The sequence below is a fragment of the Bos grunniens genome, chromosome 26, assembly GCF_055505025.1.
Source record: "Bos grunniens cultivar Pamir isolate PY7600 chromosome 26, Bosgru_T2T1.0, whole genome shotgun sequence".
Classification (NCBI taxonomy): Eukaryota; Metazoa; Chordata; class Mammalia; order Artiodactyla; family Bovidae; genus Bos; species Bos grunniens.
Genome location: NC_141190.1, coordinates 46,582,879 through 46,595,242, shown reverse-complemented (window position 1 = coordinate 46,595,242; position 12,364 = coordinate 46,582,879). Strand labels below are relative to the sequence as shown.

General features: G+C 46.8%; 1 protein-coding gene across 4 annotated transcripts in view; it reads right to left on the bottom strand.

The window, feature by feature from the left end:
- Nucleotides 1–12,364, bottom strand: part of DOCK1 (dedicator of cytokinesis 1) — a 562,075-nt gene that overhangs the window by 93,392 nt on the left and 456,319 nt on the right. For all 4 annotated transcript variants that reach the window (XM_086377709.1, XM_086377710.1, XM_086377711.1 and 1 more), the window contains exon 32: nt 8,564–8,622. In XM_086377709.1, the coding sequence (XP_086233835.1) occupies nt 8,564–8,622 (59 nt within the window). The remainder of the gene's footprint in view (nt 1–8,563; nt 8,623–12,364) is intronic.

Below are 12,364 nucleotides of genomic sequence, written 5' to 3'. Positions count from 1 at the left end.
AACCTACCTGACTTCAGGCTCTACTACAAAGCCACAGTTATCAAGACAGTATGGTACTGGCACAAAGACAGATATATAGATCAATGGAATAAAATAGAAAGCCCAGAGATAAATCCACGCACATATGGACACCTTATCTTTGACAAAGGAGGCAAGAATATACAATGGATTAAAGACAATCTCTTTAACAAGTGGTGCTGGGAAATCTGGTCAACCACGTGTAAAAGAATGAAACTAGACCACTTTCTAACACCATACACAAAAATAAACTCAAAATGGATTAAAGATCTAAACGTAAGACCAGAAACTATAAAACTCCTAGAGGAGAACATAGGCAAAACACTCTCTGACATACATCACAGCAGGATCCTCTATGACCCACCTCCCAGAATATTGGGAATAAAAGCAAAAATAAACAAATGGGACCTAATTAACCTTAAAAGCTTCTGCACATCAAAGGAAACTATTAGCAAGGTGAAAAGACAGCCTTCAGAATGGGAGAAAATAATAGCAAATGAAGCAACTGACAAACAACTAATCTCAAAAATATACAAGCAACTCCTACAGCTCAACTCCAGAAAAATAAATGACCCAATCAAAAAATGGGCCAAAGAACTAAATAGACATTTCTCCAAAGAAGACATACAGATGGCTAACAAACACATGAAAACATGCTCAACATCACTCATTATCAGAGAAATGCAAATCAAAACCACTATGAGATACCATTTCACACCAGTCAGAATGGCCGCGATCCAAAAGTCTACAAATAATAAGTGCTGGAGAGGGTGTGGAGAAAAGGGAACCCTCTTACACTGTTGGTGGGAATGCAAACTAGTACAGCCACTATGGAGAACAGTGTGGAGATTCCTTAAAAAACTGGAAATAGAACTGCCTTATGATCCAGCAATCCCACTGCTGGGCATACACACTGAGGAAACCAGAAGGGAAAGAGACACGTGTACCCCAATGTTCATCGCAGCACTGTTTATAATAGCCAGGACATGGAAGCAACCTAGATGTCCATCAGCAGATGAATGGATAAGAAAGCAGTGGTACATATACACAATGGAGTATTACTCAGCCATTAAAAAGAATACATTTGAATCAGTTCTAATGAGGTGGATGAAACTGGAGCCTATTATACAGAGTGAAGTAAGCCAGAAGGAAAAACAGAAATACAGTATACTAACGCATATATATGGAATTTAGAAAGATGGTAACAATAACCTGGTGTACGAGACAGCAAAAGAGACACTGATGTATAGAACAGTCTTATGGACTCTGTGGGAGAGGGAGAGGGTGGGAAGATTTGGGAGAGTGACATTGATACATGTAGAATATCATGTAAGAAACGAGTTGCCAGTCCAGGTTCGACGCGCGATACTGGATGCTTGGGGCTGGTGCACTGGGACGACCCAGAGGGATGGTGTGGGGAGGGAGGAGGGAGGAGGGTTCAGGATGGGGAACACATGTATGCCTGTGGCGGATTCATTTTGATATTTGGCAAAACTAATACAATTATGTAAAGTTTAAAAATAAAATAAAATTAAAAACAAACAAACAAACAAACAAAAAAAAATCTTATTAACCTCTACTAAATAAATACTTTGACAAAAGCTCTAATATAATGTGATTTTCATCACTTCCCCCAAAGCTTATTGTTTCTGAAAGGCATGTAACTGAGGCAAAGCATTCTCTCAAAAATGCTATTATAGTCTGTCTCTCAGGTGTCATTTCTCTTGTATTATGTCTAAAAAAATGCCAGAGCCAGTTTCAGAGAACAGATGCTGGTGACAGAGAGGTGTTCATCAAGCACAACTGCAGTTTCACAGAGGACTCTGTCCCCGACAGTCTTTGCTGCTCCAGGTTGGCAGGAGAGGATAGGGTAGTAACAAGTGGTTGTGAATGCAGGGATCGAAAAAGTATGTTCCAAGAACAATGGTGTCTCCAAATTCACTGTAATTGTTACAGTGATCATCTCCAATGATTACTCCTCCTATTAACACAGGACAGGCTGGCTGGGTACCAGTGATGAGCCTCAGCCACAATGAGGTCCCCGAGTTTAGCCGTGGAGAACCAATGGTCCTCAAGACGAGAGGGCTGGATGCAGTTCTTCAGTATTCATCTTTTTATTTCTTTTTCTTGTTCTGGCATTTGCATTATGGATTTCCCCTGGAGCATCTCTTGTTCAAATTTAATGATGAAATCAGGCTTGGAATCAATGGGGATCAAGGTGACTCTTGAACTGTACACTTTAAGAAAAAGAGGACTTATTTTTCTGTTTGTATCCTTTTGAGACAAAGGACGAGCACGCTAATTATCGGGTCAGAGTGGGACTCTTTCACCTCTGGTCACCTCTGCCAAACTCCTGGTTTGTGTTTGTTGTTTTTTGGTCATTAAGTTACGTCTGTCTCTTTGCGACCCCCATGGGCTGTAGCCCTCCAGCCTCTTCTGTCCTTCACTATCTTCTGGAGTTTGCTCAAATTTGGGTCCAAAATTCCTGGTTATCACTCCCCAATTCTTAAAACCCCACCGGGAGTCTTTTTTCTCATGACAAAACTTGGAGCTCATTCTTTGGGAACCAGACCGCTCTGTCTCAGGGAGGGGCTGGCTTCTGCCTCCTGAGCAACCTTCCCCCTGGGGTGTCTGGAAGATCTCTTGAGGATCACGAGTGTTCAGAAATCCGGGACGTTAAATGTTAAACATCGTCTAATTCTGGGAAAATCTTCGTATACACAAGGGTAGGCAAGAGCCAAAATTTCCATCACCCCGTCAAACAGAGTCCGCCCACTGTTTTAATGGGAAACACACAATTTTTCCAAGTCTCCAAAAATACCCCCGAAGGGAATCTCTGCATGACAAATACCCCAGTCCCAGTCTGGCAGATAAAGATCTCCTGCAAGCGCATGTGTTCTGGCCACATCCCAGCGACTGCGGCTCCAGGGTGCTGTATGGAATAAACAAAGTGTAAATCGAGGTGAGAAAGGCACAGGGAGACGGGGCTCGTGGGCTGCTGCATGGAGCGCGCTTTGATAAATAACTGAAGAGCTGGGTAAATGAGCACATTTCTCCCCCTCTTTTTGGGAGAGAGTCTGCCTTTGATTTCTCCTTTTGCACTCAAAATATGACAGGTATGGGAGGAAAAAAAAAAGAATCAGGACATGCTGCTCGGTCCCATGGGGCAGCGCTGTCTGTACTTGCATGAAATTCAGGAACAGAGACCCCGGATCCTCGCTCTGAAGCTTGCTCTGTACGGAGGCGGGTTCTGAATCATGCACGCGGCACACAAGACTCAAGGAAAAAGTCTTCTCAGGGTGTTTGGCTCCGGGTGATAGGTAAGTAATTGTAAGAGGATGAATATATCTGACTTGTATTTTTTTTTATTTTCTCGGTGGAGCTGGCTCGATCAGAATGCCAATGTGGTCCCAAACCTGAACACATTTGAGAAAAAAAAAATTCTATAAAAAGACTGTGTAGAAAATAGGTTGTGTACATCTTGAGAAACTGAAACATGCTGTCGTAAATATCCAGAGTGGTGGCCTCAGCAGTGACACTTAGCGGGCAGGCTCCGACACGTGAGATTCACAACAGCAAAGAAAGAGCCAGGTGGCCGGAGGTGACCCCATGGAGTGACCTCAGGGTGGTGACCCCCAGAGCTGGCCTTAGCCATTTTGAGGGCTGCTTGGGCCTGATCTTGTGAGCAGCTGATATGTTTATTATTCTTTAAACATTCAAAAATAATTATTATTTTATACACAAGGAACCCAATCACGTGGGTTGATGATTATTTCTTTCTGTTACCATATTCCTGCCCTTCATGGATCACGGTCACGGTTTAGGTTTACACTTGACCTCCTGGCCGCTTCTTTTGCAGAGTCAAAGGTCCTAGGTGAAAAGCTGCCAAACACAGCTCTGATGTGTGAATCAGCAGCAACGGATAGGGAGGAATTGGACACATTCTCTCTTAATGGCATCATTTACATTGCAAATCAGCAGTCTCTGTTGACTTGCTCAACTCAGCCTGCTTGGAGCAAAAGGACAGGTGATGTTGAGAGAGCCCACCGCACTGACTGGTGGAGCCTTCATGAAGACCCGGAGATGACTTCACTGAGGAGCTCAGACTTCCCTGGGGCCGTCTCACCTTGCTTCACTGAAATCACACAGAGCACGTGAGCAGTCATTTTCAAACAGTGATCAATGTCAGGGATTCCAGAGACGACCTCAAAAACACTTTGAATTAAAAAAAAAAAGAAAGAAAGACAATCCGAGTGTCAGGAGTGCCCATTGGTCTGCTTAGCCGGGGCTCGAGCTGGCTTTTGGAGGCTCCCTCTGTGCCAGGAAGGGGTCCTTCAGTTGAAGGCCAGAGAGGAGGAGACAGTCCTGGGTGAGCTGAGCTGAGACAGCAACTACTAATCAAACAAGAAGGAAGCATTTTAGCGTGTTAATAACGTGTCTGAGTATCTGCCAGGATGGCTGTCTCTTCTTATCCTAAATGAAAAAAAGACTACCAAAAAGGTATTTTGGAAGGAAGCATTTGAAAACACACTTGGAACTGTCCTTTTAGGGAAAACAGACTAGCTCCCAGTTTGGACTTTGGAGTTGACACTGGATAATTCAGAAGCAGGTGCGGCCGCTGTCTCAGGAAGGGCCGGGGTGAAAGGTGAGTTCAGAGGGGGCCCTGGTGCAGAAGCACGTTGGGTGCCCACTGTCGGCCCAGCCACAGCAGGCGGAACCCATAGCATACTTGGACCCTGGCATGCGGAAAAGCCCCGGCTCCCACTGGTCCAGCCGAGAACAACTCCCTCCATCCCTGCCTGCCTTCCCCGGCCCCTCCCTTGAATGGGGCTATCCACGGAACTTTCCTGGCAGGAGGCCTGAAGTCTGTGACCTGCCAGGAAACATGACAGATGCACCCGTCAGAGCCAGATCAATTAAAATGAATCATGAGAAGTCCTCCTTCCTATCCGAGGAGCCTGAGCTTTTCCCTGCAGAGATCATCATGTATATATATATAACAGGAATTATTGAACTTCAGGCTTGGAAGGCTCTTGCAAGCTTCCACCCGACCCCTTTATCTTACAGCCTAGAAAGCTAAGTGAGTCACGTGACAGAGGCCATGCAGCCAGGCAGGGTCACGGCAGGACGGGGGCTGGGGAGGGACTCACTTGGTCTCTTCCCTGGGAACTCAGGGTGCCTGCATTCTCCCCAGGGATGGCAGGAAGATCGAGGACAGGACGGAGCCTGGAGGGCTCTGTGTTGGGGATGCAGCAAAGATCTTTCACATCGAGAGCCAGTACTTTGATTCTAGATGTTTAAGCTGCTTACGGGGTCCCCTAGCAACTCCAGGACTCACACCCATACGTGCACCATCCTGGCTAACATTTTAATAGAGAATTTCTTTGTTATATTAATTCTCTGATTAATAAAATTGCTTTCATTGTGCTAACATCTTATCATTTTACTTCTCTTTTTTATTGTAGAGTCCAACAAGATGAGATCTACCTTCTCCAATTTTCACACGGACAACACAGCCTCGTTAACTGTTCGTTAACATGCACAACAGCAGATCTCCAGAACGCACGCATCAGGCAAAAAAGAAACATCTTAGCTTCTGATCAGCACCTCCATGGCTCCCCCGGCTGACCCCTGCCCCTAGCAACCACCCCTCTGCTCTCTGCTCTAAGGAGTTTGACTCCTTTAGAGACCTCATATAAGAAGACTCATGTGGTGTTTGTCCATCTATGACTGGCTTCAGTTCAGTTCCGTTCAGTCGCTCAGTCGTGTCCGACTCTTTGCGACCCCATGAATTGCAGCTCATTTCACATCTAACAACGGTCTTCAGGGTCTTTCTTCCCTCTGCATATGACAGGCCTTCTCTCACTGAGCAGCATCTCATCTAACAACGGTCTTCAGGGTCTTTCTTCCCTCTGCATATGACAGGCCTTCTCTCACTGAGCAGCATCTCATCTAACAACGGTCTTCAGGGTCTTTCTTCCCTCTGCATATGACAGGCCTTCTCTCACTGAGCAGCATCTCATCTAACAACGGTCTTCAGGGTCTTTCTTCCCTCTGCATATGACAGGCCTTCTCTCACTGAGCAGCATCTCATCTAACAGCGGTCTTCAGGGTCTTTCTTCCCTCTGCATATGACAGGCCTTCTCCACTGAGCAGCACCTCACTGTGCACACATCCACACCACGCTTCCTTCACCTGTTCTTCCGTCGGTAGATGCACACGTCTCTTCCGCACCTGACTGCTGTGAACACTGTTGCAGTTAACGTGGGAGTGCCTGCCTTATCCAGATTCTGAGTCCAGTTCATCAGGATAAGCAACCTGGAGTAAGATTGCTGGAGCATGGACCCTTCTGTCTTTAATTTATTGGGGAACCTCCATGCTGTTTTCCATAGCGGATGCACCATTTTACAATCCCACCAGCTGTGTACAATAGTCCCAAATTCTCTACCTTCTTGAAAACGTATGTTTATCTTTTGTTTTGTTTTGTTTTTAAATAACAGCCATCCAACTGGTGTAAGGTAATGGCCCACAGTGGTTTTGATTTGCATTTCCTCGATGACTCGTGATGTTGAGCATCTTTTCATTTACCTACTGGCCATTGGTCTGTCTTCTTGGGAGAAATGTCTATTTAAGTCGTTGGATAATTTTTTACTTGGTTTATTTGCATTTGTTTGTATTTTTGCTACACAATTGTAGGAGTTTCTCAAATACTGTTGATATTAATCCCTTATCAGACCTGGGGTTGAAAAATTTATTCCCCCACTTCATAGGCTATCTTTTCATTCTACTGTTCCCTTCCTCTGTTGTGTAAATGCTTTTTAGTTTGATGTAGTCTACTTGACTTTTTGGTGTCATTTCCAAGAAATCATTGCCAAGGCCAATGTTTAAAAGTTCTTCTCCTATGGTTTCCTTTAGGAGTTTTGTGGTTTCAGCCCTTAGGTTTAAGTCTTTAGTGCATTATGAGTTGATTTGGTGTATTTTATTCCTAAATATTTTACTTATTTTTATGCTATTATAAATGGGATTGTTTTCTTAATTTCTTCTATAGATAGTATGTATAGAAAGGCAACTTTTTTCTCCTATGTTGTATCCTGCAAACTTTCCTGAATTTATTAGTTCTAATACTTTTTGCTGGAGTGCTTAGGGTTTTCTACATATATGATCATATCATCTGCAAACAGATAATTTTACTTCTTCCTTGCTGATCTGGGTCCTTCTTACTGCGTTTTCTTACCTAACTAGTCTGGCCAGAACTTCCAGTATTAGATGAAATAGAAGGGGTGAGAGTAAGCCTCTTGTCTTATTTCCAACCTTAGAGAGAAGTTTTCAGTTCCTCATCATTGAGTATGATATTAGTTGACAATATATGACCTTTATTATGTTAAGTTACATGCCTTCTATACCAAGTTTGTTGAGTTTTTAGCACAAAAAGTTTTGAATTTTGTCAAATGCTTTTTCTGCCTCTATAAGAACGAGATAATCGTTCTTATTATCCTTCATTCAATCAATGCAGTATATCACTTTAACTAATTTTCATGTGTTGAATCATTTTTATTATTCAATCCTTATTATGTCCTTCCTTCTGCAGACTCTAAGTTTTTGTTTGTTTCTTAAGGTCCTTGAAGTGTAACGTTGGGTTGTTTAGGGGAGATCTTTCTTGCCAGAACCACAGATGGTGGACCTAACTGACACAGACAGAACATTTCACCTCGCAGATGCAGCAGAATACACACTTCTCTCAAGTGCACAAGGAGCACCTGAGGATATATCACACGTTAGGTCACAAAACCACTAACAAATTCAAGAATATTGAAACCATACCAAGTATCTTTTCCTACCACAATAGAGTTAAAGCTGGAAATCAGTAACAGAAAGAAAACTAGAAAGCTACAAACACATGGAAGTTTAAGACCACACTCCCGAACAACCAATGAGTCAAAGAGGAAATCAAAGAGGAAATGGAAAATTATCTTGAGACAAAGGAAAAATGAAAACACAACATACCAACACTTGCCGAGGCAGCAAAAGCAATGCTAAGAGGGAATTCATAGTGATAAAGGCCTATGCTCATTTCTTATCTCAAACACACATAGCCCTGGTTGTTTTGACTGCACAAGTACTCACCCTACCGCCACCTAAAGACGAGCCCAGTTTTGAGTGGGCAAATAAACCCCTTTGAAGGTAGATTATGCGAAACTGAAGACAGTAACGGATGGCGTGCATACCAGTAGGATGAGCTACATTGTTTGATTCATGGAAAATGGAGGAAACGGTAGCGACACCCAGGAGCGAGCATTCCGAAGCAGAGCTGTGCTTGCCTGACACGAGAGGGCGCGCTACTGACTTTTCTGTCTCCTCCACAATCAGATCTGCTTCCCTTTACTGTGGTCTCCCATCTCTTATTCCCTGAAAGCACTAACTGCAAAGGTAGCCAGGAGTTGTTCGGATTTTTAAGATACCGCAAAGCTGTCAGACGGGGCCAGCGTCACTGCCTACCACTGACTCATGAGGTTCACCGCGTTGCCCTGAAATCCCAGTTACTCACCGAGATTGTACCACATGTCCCTGATCTCGAAGCCAATCTGTCTCCGCATGTCGCCGTACCTGAAAACCAGAGACAGGAAAAACACTGAGTCACTCCACGCAGCATTTGAACATCAGGCTTGGATTACTTTTATTTACTTTTATTTTTGGCTGCACCACACGGCACGAAGGATCTTAGGTCCCCGGTCAGGTTTTTGAATCTGACCCCTGCCTTGGAAGCGTAGAGCCCTAACCTACTGGGCCTCCAGGGAAGTCCAGACTTGGATTATTTTTACGTGCAACGAAAGTCTCCCATCCCTGAGGCCAATAAAGAGGGTGTCAAAGCATCAACTTCTTCTGCCCCCGAAAGGAATTGGAGGAGGAATTCAGCTAAAAACCTCACTTTCCCATCATCACGGATTACATAAGGGCCTCTCCTCTGTGGGAACATGGGGGAGACGGTGCAGAGAAATTCCTTTCCTTTCTTCCATCTCTCATGGCAGGAGAAAGAGAACCTGGTCCCTGGGCCCGAGGGGGAGTTTGCTTTGCATGCATATCATTAGCATCTAGCCACCAGACACCAGATGCCATTGCACAGCCTGGCACACAGTAAACACGCCTCACATGTTAAATTAAGCCCCGGAGTCTTAGGCAATCAGGCCCGGGAAGGCCTCTTCCGTGGAGCTCCCAGTTCCCATCCTTCTTCATCATTTTCAGTGTAAGGAAGGGCTTAACACCAAGAGATGTCAACAAACATTCCCCCCCGCCCCCGCCCATTTTTGTTTATCCCGGGAAAATAAATGCTAATTTTCTTCCCAGTGGGTCAGCAGAGGGGGTGTGTGTTTCATGAGTAAACAGAATTTGATGCTTCAGAAGATAAACCTTTATTAGTTTGTGAGCAATTTAACGTTTCCCTTTATTGCCTAAGGAAAAGGCTGATTATATTAAAAATAATAATTTGCAAAATGATCCCACAGTGTTGCAGCATCACAGCTGTGGTTCGGCGCCTGCCCCGCGCATCCCCGTGTCAGCTGACATGGGAAGAAAGCTCTGATTATGGATGACCGAGTTGTGACTCCAGAGGCAGAGATCGGGCTGGTACCTCAACAGCCTCAGCTGGTGCCACCTTTCATCAGAGTCTCGTGTGCCCGAAGCACCTGTCACTTCCAGCAGGAAAGGACTACAGACCCTGTGATCATCACAACCAAGAAAGATAAACAAACCCAGCAGCTCCCCTTGGAGAAGTCAACCTTGGGAACATCCCAGTCGGACAGGTGCCAGGAGGCTGTACATGTGGAGAAACTGATCAGAGCGGGCAGTGTTACCGCCCTTCCTCTGAGGACAAGCCGGTCCTCCAAGGTGAATGCAGTGCTGCCCAGCGACTGGGGCAGGTAAATTCTGTGAGTGAGAGAGAGGTGCTCTCTGCCCGGGTCTGTGCCCACCACCAAGATACAGTGAGCAGGGACCTGGCCACCCTTCGGTATCTATCTGGCACCCCAAAACACCCCAGGGGCACACAATCTGAGCACAGTAAGGGGTGCTTCCTTTTGAGGCTTGGAGAGCTGTTTTTCATCCCCATTTTGCTCCTGTAGGAATGACAAAGGGGTCCCAGCAGCGCAGGCCAGGCGAGGAGGCGGTTGGCTGCGTGATGACTGGGAAGACCATCCTCCCAGCATTTGCTAGGAGAGGAGGATCGGGGATGGAATACTGTGCTCCATCCAGGGCAGATGCTTCCTTCCCAGGCTGGGGGGATGCTTGCTGTCCAGGGGGATGAGCTGCCTCCCAGCGGAGCACATGTCTGGGGTAGCGGGGAGTGCAGCATTGCAGGGAGGACCCCGAGGATGCCAACACACCAGCCTCGGCCTCCAGGTGCTCAGACTGCAGCACAGCGAGGGGGAGGCCAGAGTCCCCGAGGAGGTGACAGCCTGGTCCCGGGCGGGTGCTGTCAGTCACTAACACAGGCTCTAAAGACCCTGGCAACTGCCAAGCAATTACTTCCCGGTCTGGGATGGTAGCTCTTGTACAGTACGAGTGGTGAAAGCCAGGCGGATCTCCATCAGCGTCTGAGCCTCTCGCCCTGACCAAACTCCCTCTCTCAGGTCTTACACTGATTCAAATTAAACCCCGAGGTTCAGAAAGGTAAAGGGCAGGGGAACCCCAGCTGTAGCGCCTTCACCATTTCGGTCTGGATCACCAGGAGGGACCCGATGGATGTCTCAAGCTGTACGGCGACCCTTGTCCAGAGATGGAGTTGATGCAGGGACCGCAGGAGAGGGAAGCCAGCCCCATCCCCTGCTTCTCCACACAGCTCGCAGTGCTCGCAGTGCTGGCTGAGTGCTGGGTGGGGCTCAAGGATGCTTGCCTTACACTGCTCAGCTATGTTCACCATCTTCTCTGTGGAAAGTGATGCGTCTTCACAAGTATTTGAGAACAGGGAGGATGAGGAAAGATCTGAGCATATATCCCTCATGAGAGTTAGGCTGCCTGGATAAAGGTGCTAAAAATGCCGTTTTAATAGTCAAGTGAGACACAGGAGTGCGAGGTTGGTATAGGAGGCATAAAGAGCTCGAAGGTGAAGGACAGGACAGCATCTCCCTGGCAGCAAGACTGATCTTTTCTCCAGCTTTAATAAAGCAGGCAGCTTTGACGAATCCATACACATCTCAGCGTAATCCGCAAATAGAGTCACAGCTGTCACCAGAACTTAGGAGGGATTCCTGAACCATTCAGCTGTCATCTCCCAAGGAGGAGACAAGCAGCAATGCAGAGAACTTGGGATCCAGGGCTGGCGGCTTTAGGGTTTTCGTAAGAGTCCATCCTGAAGACTGATGGTTGAGGGAACAGAGCTAGTCCTCAGGGGCGGGGGAGAAAGATGACTTGGCCAAGGTCACAGGGCAAGAGGAGAAGAGACTGCAAGTCTGCAGACTCCCACAAATCCCCGTCCCTCCCCCCGGCCCGCACCTTGAGGACCAGAGAGGCGTCCACGAGTCACAGCATAGCACTGTCCCATGCCTCAAGCTGTGCGTGTTACGTTTCATTCTTGTGGTAAGCCCACGTGGTGAGGAAAGAGACGTTCCCACAGCCACTTTCCCACTGAGGAAGCAGAGATTCCTGCTGCTGAAACGACACGCCTGTCTCCACAAAGCTGGGGTCACCAGGCACTCCAACCACACCCAGCTGCCCTGTGCCCACCCACACAGTGAGCAGACACCTCGAAAGGGCCAGCCCGATGGGCCCCGAGAAGTAATCCTTTAGATGTGAGCCTGGATAGATCTCAGATCCCACATCCAGGCCTACAGCTCTAACCCGAAACAGCATGACTCTGGTCTCCCCGGCCTCATCTCAGCACCTGCTATCCTGAATCTTCACCCCAAGCAGCAGAAACAGCATGTCCACCAGAGACAGTCATCCAAGTTGAGGGGTCAGCAAACGGAGCCCCAGTCCCAGCACACGGGGAAAGTCACCTGACCACCCTGACCCACGGTCTGTTCATCTGTAGTATCGGGTATTGATGGCGTGACGCATGTCTCTCTCTTCATCTGTGGTATCGGGTATTGATGGCGTGACGCATGTCTCTCTCTTCATCTGTGGTATCGGGTATTGATGGCGTGACGCATGTCTCTTCATCTGTGGTATCGGGTATTGATGGCGTGACGCATGTCTCTCTCTTCATCTGTGGTATCGGGTATTGATGGCGTGACGCATGTCTCTCTCTTCATCTGTGGTATCGGGTATTGATGGCGTGACGCATGTCTCTCTCTTCATCTGTGGTATCGGGTATTGATGGCGTGACGCATGTCTCTCTCTTCATCTGTGGAATCGG